The sequence below is a fragment of the Homalodisca vitripennis genome, chromosome 8 (assembly GCF_021130785.1).
Source record: "Homalodisca vitripennis isolate AUS2020 chromosome 8, UT_GWSS_2.1, whole genome shotgun sequence".
In the NCBI taxonomy this organism is placed as follows: Eukaryota; Metazoa; Arthropoda; class Insecta; order Hemiptera; family Cicadellidae; genus Homalodisca; species Homalodisca vitripennis.
The window spans coordinates 80,175,832-80,200,376 of record NC_060214.1 but is presented as its reverse complement, the minus strand read 5'-3'; the positions used below and the strand labels follow the sequence as shown (position 1 = coordinate 80,200,376).

General features: G+C 31.9%; 1 protein-coding gene across 1 annotated transcript in view; it reads right to left on the bottom strand.

Moving 5' to 3' along the window:
• Nucleotides 1–21,615, bottom strand: part of LOC124368249 — a 36,003-nt gene extending 14,388 nt beyond the window's left edge. Inside the window, exons 1-2 of the mRNA XM_046825524.1 lie at nucleotides 21,385–21,615; nucleotides 20,171–20,415 (exon numbers count right to left, since the gene is read on the bottom strand). Coding sequence (XP_046681480.1) covers nucleotides 20,171–20,415; nucleotides 21,385–21,615 — 476 coding nt within the window. The remainder of the gene's footprint in view (nucleotides 1–20,170; nucleotides 20,416–21,384) is intronic.
• Between the last annotated feature and the right edge of the window lie 2,930 nt (nucleotides 21,616–24,545).

The following is a 24,545-nucleotide window of genomic DNA, read 5'->3' as shown; positions in this document are numbered from 1 at the left end:
CCTTAATTTCTTTACAAACGCAACATTTTTTCTCCTCTAACGTTAATTTTTCTAATTTATCGTATAGTTCTCTCTCATATTTACTACGACAATCTTTACACATAGACCCTATTCCTCCTTTTTTAGTCTTATATTTATGAAATTCTTCAAAATATTTATATTCTTGACAAATTGTACACTTTCTTTTTTGAGCCTCCATTTATATAGAAAAAATTACAGCTTTGATTACAGCTTTCTCAATTCATATTCGTAAAACTTTCCGGCTATTTCTTCATTATTTAAATCTTTTATACTATAAGTTACAGGATCTGTGTTATTAATTTGATAAATCACAAAGATTTCTCTTGACCAATTGTTCTTATATTTGTTCGAAAATGTTTGTTTTTTACTAACAATTCTTACATGATCATTGATTTTAAATTTAGTTTTCGTGTGAATTTCTGGTGGAATATACTTGAAAACGGTCTCTAATAACTCCTTTTCTGCATCCTTATCTACGTCTTTGGGCCTCTTTTTTATTGTGCTGTGAACTGTATCGTTATAATTGTTTACGATTTTTTGAAGAATATCGATCCATTTAAAGTTTGTATTAATCTCAAAAATTACTTTCATTCTCTCATTTTGAGTTCTGTTATATCTCTCTACAATACTTGATTTCTCTTCGTTTTCAGTATGATAAATCTTAATGTTGTATTTTCTCAAAACATCGTTAAATTCTTTATTTTTAAACTCTAAACCCTTATCTGTATGAAGTAGGTTAGGAGGTTTGTGATTGATCCTTATGGCATCTTTTACTATATTTTCGAAAGCTTTTGAAACATCCTTGCCGTTTTTTCTTTTGATAGCTCTTGACCAAGCATATTTTGAGAAAGTATCAATAACATTTAACATATACTTAAATCCATCATTTTGATCTGAATAGTTAGACATTATAACTAAATCTGCTGCCCATAAATCGTCAATTCCTAATGTTATAATTTTTCTCTTTTTAAACTTTTTTCGTACTGGTGCATGAATTTCTCTAGCTTCAATTTCTATCTCTTCTTTATTCTTCAATTCTTTCTTTACTTGTTTTTCATAAGGATTCCTTATAAATTTACTCTTATTTGTCTTACATTTTGAACATTTTGCTGCAATTCTATACAATCCGTTTTGAGTTTGAACAATCTTAGAATCTATATTTTTCGTTTTCTTTTTACACTTGTGACAGTGAATTAAATCATCTTCCATTTACATATCAAAGTTTCCAAGTTTATTTAGTTCGTCTAGTATACCACATTTTGCTTCATTTTTATAGCCAAACGGTACTGTTTCGATCTTATTTTCTAGGACAATTCTTTTATCCTCTTTAGCGCTTAGTGCCAGCTTATTTATGGTAATTGTGTACAACTCATGTTTATAGCTTTTTATTACAGTCATCTCTCTAAATTCCTCTTTATCTTCGAACAAACATCTTTTCAAGTTTTCGATATTTATTGTTTTATTTACAACACTTCTCTTAATTCCTTTACACCTAACTGGATTTTTGTCTAGATATTTGTACGAATACATTTTCGATCTCAATCCACAAAATTCTTCTAAGATTGCACCATTTAGCTCGTCTTTGAATTTACCAATAACTTTCTTATTTTTAGTAGCGAAACAGTCATGATCTTTTGGATAATCGCTCGTATCAAAGTCCTCTATATTTTCTTTAATAATTTTAAAAGGATCTCGTTTCAATTCTAGAAAATAACTGTCTGTATCCATGTAACAAAGATTCAAATCTGGGTCGCACTTCTTTAATTTATCGTAATAAAACGCATACAATAACAATTTTGATAGGTCAAGAACTGAAAATCCTATGTAGATCGGTTTGTTAAATTTAACCTTTTGTTTATACATGTGACTCGCTATACAGTTGTCGTCAAAGATATTAAAGCATTTGAAGTTTGTTTTCTTGGCCTGTTTCATTGAAAATTCTTCATTTCCTAGTTTGATATCACATCTATTTCGCACATTTTCCATACTTTTTCCAAAAACTGAGTTGTTCATAAGCTTGTAAAAATCTTTCTCAAAGTCACTTGTAGCTTTGGTTCTCATGTTTGTGTTAAAATCGATGTACTTTTTCATAAAAGGCTTCTGATCGAATGCTATAACTCTATTCACATGTTTCAACACCATCCCTTGTTCGAGGTAAAATTTCAAATTTCTCGAATGAACAACGTATTCAGTTTTATCCAGTAAAGTTGTGCAAAGTTTGTTTTTATAATGTTCGGGAGCAAGAGGTAAATCCTTGTGATGTTCATGTAAATTTGTTGGATATCCTAGATCAACTTCGAGAATATAGCCATAATCTTCGTCGCCAGTGAGTTCTAAAATTGTTTCTTGCCACTCTTCTTTTGTATATGTTTTAGGATTCATCCACTTGATTTCGTTATATGGTAAATTTTGCATAAGCCCGTAACCATAAAGGTTATTGGCATCGACGTACAACAGATAGTTTTCAGGCTTTGATTCATCAAAATCTTTCAAATATTTGTTATTTGCTTTAACATATCGTTTAATACATTGAGAAATGCCTCCGCGAATACCTTTTTCAATCATCAAATACATGTTATAATCGTTAATTAGCTGAAGCTCAATTTTCGTTAATTTTAACATAGCGTCCCATGCGAGACTTGGAGCAGTCAGATAATGTGCTGGATCGAGTTTGTAACAATTTAGACAAATGTTTCTGAAATTTTCAAATATATCAGCAAGCAATAAAACATCTTGGATATTGTACAAATCAGAGTAATTTCCAAGATTTTTCTCTTTTAATTTGTTCCAAACGCTCAAGTAGTGTTGATAATCTTTCTCAGATATGCTCTCATCTGTCAAAAGTGAATAGAAATCTTGAATTTTCAGGTCTTCTGTGTAATCAAGTTTTTTCAATACTATCGATAAATTCGTAAGGAAATATGCCTTTTCCAGATAGAATTTTAAAAATCTAGTTGTCGTCATTTGGCTGTCTTTTTAGAATTTCATTCAATATTCTTCCATCCTGTATAAAATGATTTGTATGTTTAAAATATTCTGTCTTTAGATTTTTAGCTAACTTTTCTATAGATGAGGCCATAAATCTGAACGTATCTACGAAAGAAAACTTAATGTATTTTCTAGGTTTATTACCTTCGAATTCATATCCATATCCAGAATTTACAGAATAATTTATATATCGTTCATCGGTAATCAAATCAACGTTTCCATATTGTTTAGCCAATTCTTTTATGTACAAATGAGTATCGTAGTTACTCATATTGTGACAGAAAACTGGAAAATTTTGAGGAAATTTGAGATTCAGATTACAACATAAATGAGCAGCACCTCGAAATTTGCCGGTTAAATGACAATGATCTCTCACTTTTAATCTTTTTTCTTCATCAAAACCTTCTGTTTCACAGATATGACAAACGTTTGAATTTTGATACGAAATTTCTTCTTCTTCAGTCAATTTCATAGGTTTCATGTTCTTTGAATTATATTTTTTCGCTATGTATTTCGATAATCTATTGAGTTCTTCAAACAATTGTTTTGGAACATTAGTAAATCTTCTTCATTTTTGGCTCGATAACATATCAGTTTGTACATGCGATTGGTCACATTCGACACTAAATATAGAGTAAAACCATAAGGAATGTGTTTCTGAATCTTGTTTGTAGTCGATTTTTGCGGATTGTTTTTGCATGTTGGAATCTTCTCTAATATGCTTTCAAAATCCATATAAATAACGTAAGGATGAGAAACTTTCTTTTGATAATTAGTAAATGTTGTTGTTTGACCTGGAAATGGCATAATTGGTTTACAAACTTCATGTTGCTTGCAAATTTCTAAATGATCAGCTAAAGCACTATATTTGTAGAAATGACTCAAACATCTTCTACAAAGAAATTTTTTATTTTTACATTTAGATAATTGAGAGAAAACGAGTTTATTTAAAGCCGTGATCAAAACATAATGAGATTTGTCTTCTTGTTTAACAAACAATAAATCGATTTCTACCTCGGCATTATAAACTTCGGAAATTTGTAATGGAATAATGTTGAGTTTTTCATCATAACTGTATAAATTTATAGACATTTTTGGATATTTGTACTTGGAATTGGAGCTGCGTTTCTCAAATAATTGTATATCTTTTAAAGACATTGGATACTCAAAGCCCGAAAATATCTCGTCATTTACAAATCTCTCGTATTGCTTTGCTCTGTCTACGTGAGTTTCTGGTTTTCCAATAGCACATCGGATAGAATAAATAAAACAGAAATCATCTTTTATTTTTGATATTCACACAAGCCTTCCTATCTTTGATTATCTTTGGTAAATCGATATATGATCCTGCGTTCATCATTTCGTGTTTATTAATGCTCAAAACTAGTTGTTTGCAGCTTTTAAATGTCCATCCAGAACCTCTATTTGGATGATTTGTCTGTTCTCGATGTGTTAATTTATTAAATGGCTTAGTAATAAAGTCGTTTACATCAAAGATCTCGTCTGCTTTTATAGTAAAGTACATTGGGCAAGTTTGTGGTTCACCGTTTTACTAAAGTTCTTTCGTATTCACATTCCAAAGAGATATAACCTTTCATATTTTTAACATTCTCTTGAAATTTTTCTATTAAACTTTTAATTTCTGGCATCATAATTGATAGATATTTGTAAATTGACATGGAATTATCGTTTAAATTTGTTAAAATGTATTGCTTGAAAAGACCGTGTATAGAGGATAAAACTTCAACATCTATGATAATTTCAGGTTTTTCGTTAAGAGTTTTGTCTATTTGTTCGATCGTTTCAGACTTAGTTTTATCGTTAGTTTTGATAAACAATTTTTCGGCGATTGAATGAATTTTTTCATCTTTAAATAGATTGAGATCTTTTTTATCTTCCTTAAAGTTTTTCTTTAATTCTCGTAATTTTTCTATATTGTACATCTTTTCATGATTGTTTTTGGCATGGATTTTGGAGCCATAATGTCGATCATAGTTTTTTCTTAAAATTTCTTTTTTGCAAAACGGACATGTTAATTTTTCACCCTCCATTTATATAAGAAAATTTTAACTAGCGAAAAAAAAAAAAGCTAAAACTTCGCAATAATTAGAGATAATTCGGTAGATTTTTCAAAAAATTCTAGTACCAATTTGTATGTACCTTAAAAAGTTTATAATTTGAAGGATATTTCTCGAAAATTCACTATAAAATTGGAATTTAGAAAAAATCGCTAGTTAAAATTTTTGTCCTTTATAAATGGAGCTACTAAAGGAATTAAATGAAGTTGGTGATTTAAAGTTCAAAGAATATAAGAAGTTGAATGAATTAGAAGAAAATAAGAAATACAAAATATTGAATCTGGAGAAAATGAAAAATAAATTCGGGTTTACAATAATTGCCGAGTTGGAAGATTATAAAGTACACTTACCGAACAGATTTTTGACTGTTTTGGATGAAAAAAAAGATTAATGAATTGAATAAACATGATAAATTACACTTGGTTGTTACTGGAAAGAAGACTATTAAAGATAAAGACTGTGTTAATATCAATTTTGTAGAGTAGAAGATTTTTCGTTTATTCGTAGCAGACATTTCAAATAGATTGATTTGACAGCTCAAGAAAGTAGAAGCAAACAGCTATAGATTCGGGTAATTTTTCATTCGTGAGTTACTGTTTGATTTTACAGATTCGTTTATTGTCCTTTAAACAGTATTTTCCCTTGATTTACTGTTGGCTCCGAAAGTGGTCTAGGAACCTTATATTCTTATCTACTCACACACACACACACACACACACACACACACACACACACACACACACACACACACACACACACACACACACACACACACACACACAGAAATCCATATTAGAGTTAAATTTAACATAAAACAAATTAATCATACATATACGATGGAAATACATAAACTATTGTAAAATTAAATCATCAAATATAATAAAGTAATTTATTTAGACCAAATACCTCAGAATACATTAAATCTTAATATCAAGGAGATTGTTATGCAAAGTAGGTTTACAACACCTGGAGTTATAAAGTGAATTTAGATCAGCTGGTGAATTTACACTAATGGAATTTTATTCTTTTGAATGATGGCTTAATATGAGACTGAGAAGAACCTTTTCTCATCAAAGTTAATACACATTTGAGTTATTAAATACAGTAATACTTTTATTATTTGTATTAAATTGGTGAATCTCGGTTTTTGAATCCAAGAACGGAAAGGACATTTACTAGATGATGAAACACTTGAATATTGGATGGCAACCAGTCTCAGATATGCAAGGATTACTACTACCAGTTTTAAATCTACATTAAACTGACAAGGATGTATGGAAGTTGAATAAGTGTCAATGGAACATACAAAGTAAAACTGGATTTGAACTCAAGTAAGATCTACCCAATTTAAGATTCCAAATCTTTCAAAATCCAAACCTATTTTTGTATAAATTCAAACCTGACATGCACCAAAACATTTTATATGTTGGATATAATTTTTCCAATGTGCCCATGGCAGAAAAATTCACGAATCCCTGTATCATAAATGTGACAAATAAACTCAATAATAATTGTAAATCCAATGTTTATTTATTTATATCTATAGCTAGTTAACCAAGGGCAAAGAACGGGTTAATAAATAAATAAAGCAAAAGGTAATTTAAAATGTGTTTGAGTGAAATTGTCAAATATTTAGAATTACAATGATTTGATAAATGACATCTCATGAAATGGGATCAGAGGTATTGTATAAGTTGTCTAAATCATGGTAACCTGCTGCCATTTTTTGCATAATATTGAATATTTAGTGTGACGTTACATTTTAGAAGCATGAGAGCCATGCCCTACTTTGCTAGGTTCTTGTTCGTTAAATTATACTATTATTGCACAACTTTGAACACAACAGCTGAATGACCTTGAATTTATCCTATAAGACGAATTTCAAACCTTAAACATTTATTTGACTCTCTTTATTTTTAGTGATAAAATCATAGTTGGTGTCTCATAAAAAGAGCAGGCTGCACTGGCGGCCATGTTGTTTTGTTATGCCGCAACAAGTTAGTGCTTTTTTACGAAAAAAAAAATTTCACAATTGTAACAGTATTGTGGTTTTCAATCTGCCAAGGTCGATTTGGTCAATTTTAAAAACTGAGAGTTAGTGTAACATATGAGAGATCGATACAGCACGGTGAGGTCAAAGAGGAATTAAATATTTTACATCACACATTGCCAGCTATGGAAATTTGTGGTTTTAATTTGGTAGCGGTAGTGGGCAGAAGTGTACCTCATTGAATGAGCTTTAAATTTCTTATTCATATCAATATCTATAAATCTTTCGAAATTAAACAGAATAGTATATTAAACTGTTATTTAGACTTGTACTTTAGTAAGTATATAGTTAAGAAGGTCGATCAAATAATATTGTCGCATGAAGAGAACCGTAGATTATTTTTACAGTATAGTACAATGTTTGAGTCAAAAAATGTTTTAATGTTTTGTTTCGAGTATTAAAAATTGTTAAGGAACCTGAGATTAATTAAAGTGGGTGAAAATAAGTGGCACGTTTTTTTTAGTATACATACGTATAGAGTGGTTTTAATTTAAAAACAATTTAAATCTATAATCTTATAAATAAAAATTTATCGCTAACTGCTTTGCTAAAAGTCTGTCGTACATTCAAACAGATAGATGTAGCTCTATAATATATCTGGTAGTCTCCAGTAATACTTAGCCCTTGTAAGAACAACTTTGGTTCAATGCGTAATTTTCATGTAAATGCTTTGGTTTAAATAAATATATTCTACACTCAAGCACTTCAGTTTTGCCCATTATTTGCTATCCTGACGTCGACAGTACACCCCACCCATACTTAACAGATGGATTGCCCTTTGACCTATTGCCCTAAAAAAGCAATAGTTTTGTCCTTGAGCTAAAAGGAAGCTATATAGATAGCTTCAAATCTTTCTGTACATAGTTTCTCATAGAAGGCGATCAGACAAACACACAGATGGACTGCCTTTTGTCATTTTTTATCAAAAAAACAATAAGGTTTTTCCTCGGACTATGTGGTTAGCTATATACCAAATTTTTAAGTATTTAGGACCTTTCTATCTAGAGTATAGACGTACGAAAGGAAAAGTAGACGGACAGGACAGGCTATAAATTAAAATTTTGGTATTCAAATCAATAAGGGTTTTTCCCTAAATCAAGACGAACCTATTCACCAATTTTCAAATCTTTATATCGATAGTTTTCTCAAAGACGGAAATGCGGACAGACGTATTACAACGGCAAGATTCAACAAGGTCCTATCGGTCTTTGATGATATGATATTTTAAACTATCTTAGTTATAGTAACAAAATTTATGTGCAAAAATTAACAAAAGTGTAGTATGGAGGCAAGTGAATTTGTTACAATCGACATTAACACAATTGGGGTGGGATGAATAACAAACAAGAGGATTTAAACCACTGAATGGATACTCGTAACTCTGTGATAGCAATGTTGATACATTCCATGGCCACATTTCTACTCGCCTGCTGTAAAGTTCGTTGGCTGTAAAATTATATTTCAAACTTTACATTTTAGTTTTAGAATATCTAATTCAATTACAGATTTTATTTACCTAACAATACCAGTGATGTATTGTATCCTTATTTTTTGCTCTATGGATTGTTTCATCGTTTGTATATTAATGTAATATTACAGAAAAAAAGTATTATCTCGAAATAAAATATTAATTAATTTGTATCTTTTAATTAGCCCGATGGTGCAAGCAGACGTCTGACTGTGACAACTGTAAAGGTCCAAGATAACCATTTCAGTGGAGGTTAATTTAAATCAACTCAAGAATTTGACATATCTTGACAGATAATGCAATGGCAAAACATTTTAGGGAATGAGGATTTCTTTGGAAACCTCTTTCTGCTTTTCTATATCAGAAATTCTTTTAATACGTGGAATAAATTAATTAATAATTAATAAATTAATAATATTATTCATTAAAACAATAATTTAATGCTTCTTGTGAAGGAATGGATGTATGATCATTTTGGAAAAAATATTTTAAATCCTTTAAAATACAATATTTTATTAGACGTATTTCAGAATTAAATTTAATGGACTTAATTGTAGTGAGGATATGTGTATACGTAATAATACAAAATAAAACATAGAATTTCATACTGTTTTCGAAACGCAGAACAAAACTTAATTTTTATCGTTAACAGCAGTCCAATGCTCACAAAGGTCACTTCACACTGTCAGGTAATTTGTATCGATCACTGGAAAATCATGTCCGAAATCTAATTACTGTCAGTTCAGGTATTAAATAGGATCAAATCTCAACACCCCCTGTGAAAGCCTTATAGTATGGTATAAAGGCAGGCCTTCTGGTTACTTTTTATTAATTAATTCAAACCCCAAACAATGGGAAATAACTTAGTATAGTATATTTGTTCATTTAAAAAATAAAATAATTTATGAATAAAACTGTGAATAAGCGATGAGTATTCCTTGTCATGTAAATAGAATTGGAAATGTCATAGAAGAATTTTAATTACAAATTATTAGACTTTAATTGCTGACGTTCATATGCTACAGTCGACTATTTTATTTGTTAAAGAAAGCATACATACTTGTTATTAATAAATAAAATTGGAATGTTATTTTATTACGGATAATTCCTCAGACTAAAACTGTATTAGATACGTAATTTCTGCTCTGTTACATAATCACATAGTAGGTATCATTATATGTTTAGGACTGGTTCTTCTGCTACTTGAAAATATGTTTATGATGTAAGGCCTAGTACTCCTAGTGTCCATAATAAAAAAATGCTGTGGCTTAAGAAAACATTTCAGTTTTGGATCATTTATTAAATTTAAAATAATAAAAAGAGAATAAAGAAACAAAATATACTTTTTATCCTAAATATTAAGGCAGGTCATAGAGTCCAGCAACCTGAAATTGGACGCTTAGACCTAGACAAATCGGTGATTGGCGACGACACTGGTCATTGATTTAGGGGCAGACAATTGGACATCATTCTCAAAAGTAAAGAAAAGGTTGAATGATGATGATCCTTGATTTCCAAAATTAAAAAAAAATTAAAAAACAGAACAGAGGAGGCAAAAGGGCCAGAAGTTAGTTAGTTCCATTTGTAGTTTAGACGTTAACTATATCTGTAAATATAGTGAAGCCAATGCTAGAAGAATCTGTAGATTAGATGTTATTGACATATCTTTAATAACACAGGGCATGATCAACAGCATATAATTAGTAACCTCTCTCTGATAAAAAAGCCTGTGTCGTAATAAATGTACTTACCTTTGAGTCTCCCCTACATTTCAGAACTCATGCACAATGCAATCCTAAGCACAATTTTTTGGGATGGACCCACTCCTAACCAATCCCTGAGAGTTCGTAATGCAATTTCTGACAGACCAGAACTAGTGGGTTAGGATTAGTGTCCACTTAACCAAGTCATCCCTAGATGGTTGCAATCCTAATCCTCATCTTCACATGGATGTCCCATTGACTGAAACCTAAATGTGTTAATCTCAATACACCTATTTAATAAGATATAATATATTTTTATTGCACGGAAAAGCTAGTAGGATTGTATTCTAATATTCTATATAATCGTATTCAGTAAGCAATTCACGAAAGGAACACCCATAAATTAATTCCTTACTATATTTAATTTTTTATTGACGTAGTAAATTATAACATTAAAAACCGTATTACGAATATAATTAAGTAAATTATAATAAACTGTATTTAAATGAAGAAACACTGAACTCAAGATGAGACCAGCAGGAAACTCATTAGTATAAAGTAGTTTTCTCAATTTAGTTATCAGACTCCTTTTGTAATGCTAACAACCTATCTTTTATTGAAATGGTGCATTGTGAGTGCGCTAAATTACTGATTATTATCTAAATAATTAATATTATCGTTACGCATCCTTAAAATTTTAGTTACTGCTTTATATCTAATCTGCCATATTTCAATTTTAAGGATATGTTAGAATAGTAATTTGAAAATACTTAGGTAATTAATGACAACAAAAATTACCTGTAACTTTCTAATTCTGGATATATTTTTGTAATTTATATTCTTAAGAATGATTTTAACTTAATTTACTAAACTTCGAAATTAATAAAATAATGAATTATAGTATAAAATTATCTATTTGTCATAAAGTTAATGGAGTTTGTTTGAACTTAATATAACCTGAGAAATAAAATGAAAGATGTGTATAAGATAAAATAAAACATTTAATTAATTTCATAAATAAAATCAAAATTAAAAGGCTCACATATAAATCGACACAAGACTGAATTCGTTATAATAAGCTAATAGGTAAACTCAATAAAATGTCAATACATTATTATTCTTTAACAACTGATTTAAATGTAAACAAGAAACTGGTACTAACATGTATACTATACTAAAATATTTAAAAGTTTTTTGACAGTATAAATTTATATTGTTAAATTTGACAGCTGTCTTAAAGAAGCAAAGACTAAAGAATAATTCTTGAAACTAAATTATAAAAAGTAAAGAAATGACTATTAGAATAGTATATATTTGATGCTCTCACATTTTAATAATATAAGAAGTATTTAATGATCAAATTGTTAATGATTAAGTATTACATTTCAAGGTAGTTAATTTTAGTTTAAAAAACGTTTCAAAGAGCTTTTAACTGCTAATTGTTATAGTTAATAAAATACTTATGAAGCTTTTCTTTAATAATGACGAAATCATCAAAGTTAATGACAATAATAAGTAAAGTAGTTCCTTTCATTTCTGAAACATTCATAATAACTCCAACATTGAAATATTTGGTAACAATTAGAGACTAATGAGTACATTCAGTGATTTCCAAGAATGAATGGTTTCAGAATACAAAATGAAAACAATGTACCAACTAACAACTGAGCAAACAATAGTTCGTTAAACAACATTAAACTTCTACCAAGAGTCCATTAGTTAAAACGAGTATACGAGTATTGTAGCCTGTTTAAAGCTCATTGGAAGTTGTTCCAACAATTCATAACTAGCTGCAATTCTAACATTAACATCACTAATCTTTGCTTATTTGGAATTGTACTATACAATTATACATGTCTTTTTTCCAAAAGTGACATTACACTGTAATGGTAATATTTTTTATATATTATTTTGTTCTTTGAGCATGTTGAATTTAGCTCATTTCACCTCTCACTTAAATCAGCGTCTAAAATTAGATGCTGTCACAGATTTAACTCCTGGAATCTGGAGTCCACGTCCACCTGAAGGGATCGAAAAAAGAAGCTACAAAATCAAGTTTAATATAGTACGTGTACTTGGTGGCTCTTTAGGTGTACAGTTAACTGTACAACAATTTTTTGGACACAATCCAAAACAGGGCGGAGGAACTGAGTTGTCTACACATAACGCAGCTATGGTAGGTAGGTTTGATTTAATTTCTAATGTTGAGTTCAGCTCAATTTCGCCTTACACTTAATGCAGCGCCTGAAAACTGAACCCTGTCACAGACGAAGGTGAAATTGAGTTAAATTCTACATTCACGCTGAATCAACCCTTCCCACTGGAAGGTTAACTAGAGCTGAACTAAACATTAGCAGTTAATCAAACTAACTGAGTTATGTAGTTCTTACTTCCTTGACGATTTAATTTGAAAAGTCTGATGTCACTTTACCCGAAAAACTTTTGTAAGAGTTTTATAAGATCTGATCAACAAAATTAAATTAATTAATTGATTCTGTGAGCGTCAGCAAAACCAAACACATGTAGGACATAAAAAATTTTTTTTTTCTATTTGCCTATATTTTCTTCTATCCGCACAGTATTATAATAAAATAAACTAACCTATAGACTTGAAAATTTGCATGCAACTTCATTTGTATATAAGCAACCCTGACTTCGATGATGGTGTATGTGACCACATGAAATTTCTCTGAGCAAACACATTTTTGATTGATGTTAATGAGTAACCATGGTGGGAATGAGAAAGTAGCAGAATAAATATGTTTTCACAGACTGAGTACTATCATATTAGATTATGACATGTATAATTTAAGCATATTATGTAGCCTACTACTCCAAAAAATATAACATAATCTTTTGTCTAGTCTTTCATTGCCTAATTATTGTTATCAAACCCAAATTCTTAAACAAAGATGTAAATATACCATGTGGCAACATATCAATAAGATTTAAATTGACCAAAACTTTTCATTACACTTCTACATAGAAGAATTAGTTCTGGAGCAAGTCTAACAATAGAATCTCAACATTAAAATCTAGTACTAAGTAGGCTTACACGATTATTCCATAATTTTAAACTTTTAACTTTAATATATATAAATGTTTTAAAACAGTAACAGTACAAACAGGAAAACACTAAACTGATGTAATATAACGAAGTGCTATCATAATTGTGCATCGAAGATGTTGTGTACCAAAGGTTTGTATTTTTGGGTGGTAATTTTATGAATAAGTTTATAAATCAAACAAATTACCACAGGCTCTTATTTCAGATTTAGTACGTGAAGAAACATTTCTTTGTCATATAAATTATATTTCACCCGCCATAGTAGAGTTTCCCTTGTTCCCACGATCAAAAATATACACATACACTGTTTAATAAGATTGATCATAAAGTGTCTACTTTGAACCCTTAAAATCTTATGGTATGTTATTCCCGATGCGCTATGAGTGTTTTTCGTTATTGCCTCCGACAAGAAAATATACAGAATAAATACATGGTATAAAAGTTTTCTTCGGTCAAAAAGCGTCTACTTCCGGTCTAATGTTTTTCTGGTAGCGGTAGTTTATTAAGTGCACAATACACATGTGTCAAAGTGAAACTTTTAGGGCAGCGAGAAGTTAAAAAAAAACCAAAATACAAAAATTGTAGGAACTACAATCACTGTGATTTTTATTGGGATGTATGTCTGAATAAAAATTCTTTTTATATTTGATGAACGTGTGCGACACATGTGGATAAGCAATCCTCTTCCTTGAACATCGAGAAGTAGAAAAACAAAAAGTTCTTCAATGGGTTGCAATCTCATTTCAACCACTATACACGTTTGACCTAACAGTAATCTTTCATTTAGCTTTTGAGAGCATTTGTCAAATTTAATATTTCTAAGACATCGATAAGTTGAAAAGTAGTTTACATTGGTAAATTTCAGAATTACTGATGAGTGAGTGAATGGGGGCTTTGCCCTTTATACATACTGTCGGTTTCATGCAATTTTGTTAAGAAATTGAATATACGAATAACTACGGTGAACCATAAATTTGAGATATGCGTAGTGGGCTTTTATATCCGCGTTATCTGTAGACAATAACGCCGTTATTATCCCATTTCTCGTAACTATAAAGGCGACGTCAACACGGTTCGTTTTTAATAGCCACAATATTCGTCGAAATACGAACAATTGGGATGTATTTCCACGAAAACCTAAAACATTCCTAAAAAACTTTGACTAACCACGCATACCAGATACACATTACATAAGTAATATTCAAATAACACGAAGTCCATCTTCTGCCTACTCTCTATTACATTTCAGTTAATGTATTGGGGCCATAACCTGTGATTCAATTTTGAAAACATCAATGTGATTAACATTAAAACTAAATCAAACCAATCATTCTTCTACTAAATTAGGCTATTATTATAAAAGACATATTTATTACTTCCAGATCATATATTTCAAAAGCGCTTTCGCTGGTTAAAGCATCAACAGTGGCAGTAATAAAAATGTTTTTCATACTAAAAACCGTACCACTTCCATCAAGCATACAACGTAGAAAATGGATAAATCTAGTTTATTTGTATTTCTCTGTTAAATACTCTGATGGACCCCAGATGAACCTCTGATTCGCATAATAATATCTATAAGATGCTCTTATCACACTAGATCTTTATCTAAGATTGGTAAGGTAAATATTCTACATGTAACAATCAAGTGTTTCAATATAACCATATTGATCCCGGATGACGTTTTTATAGTAAAGATGATGCGCAATAAACTGTCCAAAAGTATTAACTCTATTCGCCAAAAAAACTGGATATTAATTATTCAGAAAATTACTGTTGTTGCTAAGTTACCTCAAAGCCTCAAACAATAGAAAATATCACGTTTGGTTAACAAACCATAATGTGACTAAAATTAAATGGTGGAACTTTGTAGTACGGGGTAATAAAGTGCGTTATTCCTTTTAAGCAAATGTATGATAAATTCATAGTCCATTTATTTACATTTCGTTTGAAATTTACGATTTGTATATTAATTTTAAAATTACGCAATAGGTTATTATTGGATCCACGGTCTTTTTTTACGATCAACCTACAATTTAGAGAAGGAAGTGCGTTCACATTTTTAATTGTAACCTGCTACAAACTACAACTGTATGAGGTATATTTCTCTAGCTTTAAAAAAGAAAGAGTATTTACAATTAAGTCAGTAAGTTTGTCTATTACCGATATAGATTACCGACTGGGTCAAAATTAGAAAAGCAATGAAAAAATGACGTACTACAATAACTAATTTTAATATACATACTCTTACTTCTTTCTATAGGACATTACTCTCCACTAGTATGAGATTTCTGCAATCTGTCGGGAAACGCCTGAACTACTTGACGCTGGTGCTGCTCCGGAAATAAAGATTGTTTTAAATAATCCGTCAAATAAATAACAGTGTGGTTGTTTTTCAACGTGACAAGGATGATATCGTAAGTGTTTAGAAACTGAGAGTTCCCGTAAACTGACAGATCGATACTGCGTGGTGGGGTCAAAGAGGTATTAAATATTGTATATCACACACATTGCCAGCTATGGCGATTTGCGGTTTCCATTTGGTAGGGATAGCGGGTAGAAGTGAATCGTTAAAAGGAGATTTAAATGTTTCATTCATATGTACATCCTAAAATCTGCCACTGCAAATATGATCTAGCACACAGTTATGCAGACTTTCTATTTAGTAAGTATGTAATTAAGAAGGCCTATAAAATAATATTTCGCATGCAGAGAACCTCAGATATTGTTACAGAAGAGTCCTATTATCGAGTCAAATATTTCTAAATGCAAAATTGCAGTTGTTGAAAATGTAATGTAGTACATATTTATGTTATTTAGATAATTTTTCTGTTTAGAAACTATATAAGTTCATAGTCCTGTGTGAAGTGTAGTTTTAAAATGAGGTAGGAGTACGCCACACCAAGTGAGGCTTCGCTGAGGTTGCATGCAAACTTTTACATCTTTGGCTCATTCATTCCCGACAGAGGGCTTGCGAAGACACTACATCCCCTCTGGTAGGACAAAGAGAAACTATGTAATTACGCCTTCAATAACGTTCGGCCAAATCGCATAGTTGGACATGCACCACCATAAAAATACCATTTCGTGTATGCAGAATTGATTAAATCTTTCTCGATATATCTTGTCGGATAATACATTTCCATTCTTGTTCATTACGTTTTCTTCCATAGTAGTTTCAAAATAATAAAAGTTCCGGTGAGTAATGCAACGCAAGAGTGCGCTGAAATCAAATCTTTTTACTGAATGTAAACTTTCACGTTCCACTCTTTTCCTTTTTACTCCATGAACAAAGGTTGTTTCAAATCACAAATGATTGGATTCAGTTTGTTTACGAATCCATGTATTCTGTTTTACTTCTTGCCATCATGATTACTCATAAAACCAATTTTAAAATATTCACTAACGCTCAGCCAAATCCTATGGAGAGGCATGCACCATTGTCCATTTTAGTGTTGTTAGTATATAAATGAAGCTTCAAACAGACTTTTTGATAGATTGGATAGTTCGTTTTAGATATATCCTTACAGACAGAAAAGAGATTTTTCCAGTCTTACGAGTGCTTCGTTTATACAATACAATATACTTTTATTGCCATTAACAATTTTAACATTGCATAGCATGCGTCACATAATAATAATTGTATATTCATTAAAATAATAAAATGTCTTATGCTAACGATTTAATTTTTAAAATACCGTAAACTATATCGATTTTAGTTAACAATAAAATTTGTCAAGCAGTAAAATTAATATATAATAAAAAATAACTTTGGATGTCAGCGCCCCTGTACTACCGCACATTGAAGCTAGTGAGATGGTCCATGAATTCACCAACTGTGTAAAATGAATGAGTCACTAAAAAGTGTCGCAATGTAATTTTGAACCGATTTAAATCATTTATTGATTTTATTTCTTCAGGGAGCCCATTTAGAAAATTTTTGCAGGCTTGAGAAGGAAGTTGCTCGTATTTTCTCAATCTATGCTGAGCAGGTCTGACATTTTCTCGATACCTTGTATCGTAGTTGTGAATGTCACGACCTCAAACCATTTGGCTCCTAAACCGACAATGTACAGTAGTCTCCAGTATATACAAACATGGCAATGTTAGTATTTTGAGCTCCCTAAATGAATTTCTACACGACTCTCTAAAGTTTAGTTTAGCAATAATTCTGATAGCTCTCTTCTGTAAGACAAAAAGTCTGTGGAAGTCGCCATTTGAACAGCCACCCCACAATATAATACCGCAGGATAAAATATGTGGGTGGACCAAACCGAAATATGCAATTTTCATTATTTGATCTGAACAGTATTCGGCAAGACCTCTCAAAAGATAAATATTACTTGATAGTTTCGCACAAACACTGTCCACATGGTTCCTCCAAGTCAACACTCTATCGAGGTGTATTCCCAGGAGTTTCGTACAGTCAACTTCATCCAGGACCTTGTCGTCCAACATCACAGTAGGTCTGTACTGAAATGGCGCAGTGCTTCCACCAAAAACCATATAATTTGTTTTTGAAAAACTAAGTTTCAAGTGTATGTTTTCAAAGTATTGTGTACATACATTTAATTCTTCGTAAGCTTGAATTTCAACTTGAAATTTTGATTTGCACGTGAAAGAGAGAGTCGTGTCATCTGCATATTGGACTATGTGTCCTTTATGGATTTTTGAATTCAAATTGTTTACGTACACCAGGAACAAAACTGGTCCGAGGATGGATCCCTGAGGGACCCCATATCTAAGACTGGTTGTACGTGAAAATGAATTTTGAACTGATACTTGTTGTTTTCTATCAGAGAGGTATGACTGAAGCCACTTCAGCGGCAAACCTCTAATACCGTTACTGTGCAATTTTTTCAGGAGAATGGTGTGATCCACACAATCGAAAGCCTTAGTCAAGTCAAGGAAAACTCTGAGCGTTACTGTTTTCTTGTCCAAGCTATCAACAATCAACTCAATTAAGTGCGTGATTGCATCGATTGTGGATTTACCTTGTCTAAAGCCAAACTGATTTGGAGATAATATATTATTTTTCTTAAAGAAATTTAGCATCCTACTTAAGAAAAGTTTTTTCAAACACCTTACTTATCACTGGTAGGATTGAGATTGGCCGATAATTATTTACTTTCAACGGATCATGTTTCTTAAAAATTGGAACTCCTACAGCTCTTTTCAGTGCCGTAGGAAACATGCCTTCTTGGAAAGATGTATTGATTATCATTGTCAGCGGTTTCAGCAGAGGCATGTAACATTGCTTGAAAAGCCATGTCGACACGCCATTTACGTCAGTTGATTTCGACACCCTTAGAGAACGCATCACGCCAGCCACTTCCTCCTCTGCTACAGGAGTTAACGCCATTGACATGACGGGACTTGGTGTTTGACTCGTTTCAGAAGAACAGCTAAGATTTTGATTTGAAACATTAGAAAAAAAGTCATTAAAAATGTTTGCCACATCTGAATGGTCCTTAATAATTTCCCGATTGATTTCAATTTCTATAAGTTTATGGGGTGCCTTAGTTTTGTGCTTATTATTTATACCCCAAGCGGTTTTTTGAACATTTTTTGTTTCCTTAATTGCTTTATTAAATTCATAGGCTTTGGCCGCTTTAATAACCTTTCGATAGATTAATTTATACTTTTTTACAAACTTTTTGAATTCTACACTTGATAGTTTTGATTGTTCCCAATACAACAGTAAATTATTTTTAGAAACAATTATTCCTGGAGTAATCCAATTAGTTTTTCTTTTCTCTTCATAATTAATTTTTTTAATGGACAGTAGATCTAAATGTAGATTGTAAATGAAGCAATCATTTAAATAATCGAACATTTCCGACTTTAACAAGTTCTCGATTCAACCCTTTGTTTAACAGGTTAATGTTAGAAGGACGTGTATCTCTTCTATATACAGTGACGTCTTGTGTCTTTTTAACCTGTTGACTGATTTTGATTAATTGCGCATCATGGTCAGATATGGCAGTGGCTACAACGGACACGAACGTCCCGGGTATGTCGGTCACAAAGTTATCTATAGCTGTCTGAGAACCACCAAACACTCTCGTTGGTGAATTCACCAACCATCCCAGATTGAAGCTAGCCTCGGAATCTCGGAACTTTCTGGTTTTGCTACAACCCTGATTCAATACGTTAATATTGAAATCTCCAGCTACCAGAAATTTTCGATTTTTTGACGTTAACTCTACTAGGAAATCTATAAAAAGAATTTACTTTCCGAGCTTCCTGGAGATCTATAAACAACATAAACCAAGATTGAGCAACCATTACTGAGACTAACAGAAATAGCCGAGAGCTCAAATACCTTTTCCTCCACGTGAGTCGCATCCAACCTTTTAAATTTAAAACATGGTTTGACAAAAACAGCAACGCCAACTCCTTTAAAGTGGGTCCTATTAAGACTATTGGCAAGTGTTTAGTATTCTATAACAAAGAGATCAATATTTTTGTCATTAAAACCGTGTTCGGACAAAAGCAGAATATCCGGTTTGAGCTCGTCACAGAGTAACGGAGTTTATTAGTTGCTGATTGCGCATTTTGGTGTACGATAGTTAAAATTCCCGAGCTTGAGACACTTTGTAGGGGCGATGACAATTCTTTATACCTGTTAAAGGCTCTTTTACGTTTACTAAAAATTTTTTCTTTGAATTGGTGTTGCAAACACCATCTGGATCAGGTAGGCCTACGCATTGAGTACTAAATGATTGAAGATGTGAAGTGCGCTGATTTTCAAAGTTCTTTTCAGAAACATCACTTGCAGTTGAAATTGCAGACGGCTCCGTCGCAGCCGCATGACTACTGTTGCAGGTGGTCTTGAGGGCATTAGAGTAGGTGTCATACTGTTGCATGGATACTGGTGGAGAAGGAAGAGTTGTTCCATTGTCCATCCTCATAGGAGCTGAGGCAGGCGTCGAAGACATCATGCTGTTAGTGACCCGGTTGGATAATTTGGGTATTTCTCGTAGGGCAGGAAGAGACTCATTTATAGGCTGCGAAGTGGCTATATCTCTTGGTTCTGACTGTGTTAAAGAGTTTACTTTTATATTTTGCAGTTCACAATCCGAAATTCTTCTGCTTATTTCAATTTTTCCGTATTTATTAAGATGGAGTCCGTGGTTGGTAAAAAATCTTCTTCCAAAGTCTTTTATATCGACAACCCAAGTACCATAGAGTTTTTTAAGTTTACTATTTACGAGATTTATTTGATAGTTTACATAGTTGCTCCAATGTAGATTATGTCTATGGAGTATCGGCACTATAATCCATTGTGTATGTTTGTTTGTTTGGACAAATTGGGTTATAAGTTTTGGTAACTGTTTCTCAGGACGATTATTACGACGTATACAAGATGATACATCATTTGTTCCTACACATATTACACCTATATCTGTTTCTGTCATTTCATTTGACATTTCCTTGGCATTTCTCAATATATGATTAGATTAAGCGCCAGGCTTAGAACAAACAAACACCGTGTAGTTATTACACACAAATCCTTCAAAGTGCTGACATAAATCCTTTCCGTGACTGTCCGAAAATACATATAGTTTTCTTGTGGATCCCGGTGCAATGACTTGTTCCTGTGGCATGTTCATTTTCTTCTTCTTTTTGTTTTTACTTCTTTTTCTTCTTCTTTTCGACTGTGAGACGTTGAAACTCTCATTGAACTCAGATGTTAGGACCGGCAGATCATTTAGAGAAGAGAAATTATTAGCAGAATGAATCTCCAACGGCTTACTAACAAGACTGTCCTCGTTCCTTTCCCGTTTGCCAACTGTAAGAAGAAGCTCTTCGTGCAATTTGAGTAGGTCATTATATTTTTCATTAACAATAACAAGTTCAGTCCGAAATCCTAAGTTAATTTCTTCAAATTCAGCCATTTTGATTTGCGCTACGTTACAATCTCTACAAATTCTCGAAGATTCACCTAGCGGCTCGGTTTGAGTACTGTTGCCACAGCAGCTTGATATATCATTCTCCTCACCTACCGTTACTGATTTAGCTGTACTTTTATTAGGTGTATCTTCTGCTATCTCCAGGAGCCTTGTTAATTCCTGGATATACGAGATCAAGCTAGACTGTCTGTCAGTTAATTCGGATATTCTAGCCAGAAGTTGATCTTTAGATCTAAGGCAGTCGTCATCGGTTTGTGTCTCTACAGTATAGCATTTCTTTTTATTAATCAGCTCCGAGATGAGAGGTGATAACGTTGGAGTCATTGAGAAGCAGGAAGATACTGGGCGAGGGGTGGCAAGTGATTGTGATAATGTGTGCATAGTAACAGGGTGCGTACCACTGTGTTTTCTGTTACACACAGTCAGTTCAGTTCGATTTTGGTCAGTCCGTTCAGATGCACCACAAATGCGGCCCAAACAGCGCCAGTTGATGTCTCCATTTACAAGAGTACGGTGTTCTCTTTATTTATATCCATCGTAATGAAGACGCGGTTTACCTTTTTGGGAAAGTTTAATGGTAAACTTCATTATTTATTAGTATTTTTGGAAGTATTATTAATTAATTAGTTGTTAAATTAAAATTGTAATACATAAGCGCGCCCGTAAAATATGGATGCACCTTTCTTACAAGAAGAATGTTAATTGCCCTACTTTAAGTTGAAGGCTGGTCATTAATACAACGGTTTAAGCTCAGCCAATAACATATGTGGGTATTATATGATTTTTCTTCTTTTGAAAAACTGCTATGAACAGGGAAGTCCATTAGACAAACTAGGTTGCAGCTTCTAAGGGTAGCAAAAAATAAATAAAAATTACTAACATTTGGATAAATTATTGTAATTTTACCAAGGAAAAAGTTTAAAAAATGGCATTGTTTTATTTTATAACTTGAGTTAAATCACAGCAAACATTATTTAAAGTATCAGCGTAAACCACTGGGCTTTTGCGCATTGATTAAACTTATGAGAGGCCTATTTAGCTACCGTCTATGTGACAGTGACGACAGCGAAGTGCCAAGAGGAGGTGAGCCCGCACATTGTGGTTTTGAAGGTTATGTATAGCTGCATCGCGTCATTAAAATATCCTAATCCCTGATAATCTTCCTAAACTTTATATTCATTTCACACTGCACGAGGATAGCGTAGCTTATAAAGTGGGACCTAACGACAGGGCCTACCAGTCGCTCATCAAGCGATCTTTCGGAAACGAGGTGAACACGTTTCAAATTGCGCAGCGCAGTGTGAGTCAGCCGGCGACGTGCAATCCTTGGAGGTTAATTTAAATCATCTCAAGAATTTGACATATCTTGACAGATAATTCAATGGCAAAACATTTTAGGGAATGAGGATTTCTTTGGAAACCTCTTTCTGCTTTTTCTATATCAGAAATTCTTTTAATACGTGGAATAAATTAATTAATAATTAATAAATTAATAATATTGTTCATTAAAACAATAATTTAATGCTTTTTGTGAAGAATGGATGTATGACCATTTTGGAAATAATATTTTAAATCCTTTAAAATACAATATTTTATTAGACGTATTTCAGAATTAAATTTAATGGACTTAATTGTAGTGAGGATATTTGTATACGTAATAATACAAAATAAAACATAGAATTTCATACTGTTTTCGAAACGCAGAACAAAACTTAATTTTTATCGTTAACAGCAGTCCAATGCTCACAAAGCTCACTTCACACTGTCAGGTAATTTGTATCGATCACTGGCAAATCATGTCCGAAATCTAATTACTGTCAGTTCAGGTGTAAAATAGGATCAAATCTCAACACCCCCTGTGAAAGCCTTATAGTATGGTATAAAGGCGGGCCTTCTGTTTACTTTTTATTAATTTATTCAAACCCCAAACAATGTGAAATAACTTAGTATATTATATTTGTTCATTTAAAAGATAAAATAATTTATGAATAAAACTGTGAATAAGTGATGAGTATTCCTTGTCATATAAATTGAATTGGAAATGTCATATAAGAATTTTAATTACAAATTATTAGACTTTAATTGCTGACGTTAATATGCCACAGTCGACTATTTATTTTTGTTAAAGAAAGCATACACACTTTTTATAAATAAATAAAATTGGAATGTTATTTTATTACGGATAATTCCTCAGACTAAAACTGTATTAGATACGTAATTTCTGCTCTGTTACATAATCACATAGTAGGTATCACTATATGTTTAGGACTGGTTCTTCTGCTACTTGAAAATATGTTTATGATTTAAGGCCTAGTACTCCTAGTGTCCATAATAAAAAAAATGCTGTGGCTTAAGAAAACATTTCAGTTTTGGATCATTTATTAAATTTAAAATAATAAAAAGAGAATAAAGAAACAAAATATACTTTTTATCCTAAATATTAAGGCAGGTCATAGAGTCCAGCAACCTGAAATTGGACGCTTAGACCTAGACAAATCAGTGATTGGCGACGACACTGGTCATTGATTTAGGGGCAGACAATTGGACATCATTCTCAAAAGTAAAGAAAAGGTTGAATGATGATGATTCTTGATTTCCAAAATTAAAAAAAAAAATTAAAAAACAGAACAGAGGAGGCAAAAGGGCCAGAAGTTAGTTAGTTCCATTTGTAGTTTAGACGTTAACTATATCTGTAAATATAGTGAAGCCAATGCTAGAAGAATCTGTAGATTAGATGTTATTGACATATCTTTAATAACACAGGGCATGATCAACAGAATATAATTAGTAACCTCTCTCTGATAAAAAGCCTGTGTCGTAATAAATGTACTTACCTTTGAGTCTCCCCTACATTTCAGAACTCATGCACAATGCAATCTTAAGCACAATTTTGGGATGGACCCACTCCTAACTAATCCCTGAGATAGTTCTTAATGCGATTTCTGACAGACCAGAACTAGTGGGTTAGCATTAGTACCCACTTAACCAAGTCATTCCTACATGGTGCAATCCTAATCCTCATCTTCACATGGATGTCCCAATGACTGAACCCTAAATGTGTTAATCTCAATACACCTATTTAATGAGATATATTATATTTTTATTGCACGGAAAAGCTAGTAGGATTTTATTCTAATATTCTATATAATCGTATTCAGTAAGTAATTCACCAAAGGAACGCCCATAAATTAATTCCTTACTATATTTAATTTTTTTATTGACGTAGTAAATTATAACATTAAAAACCGTATTAC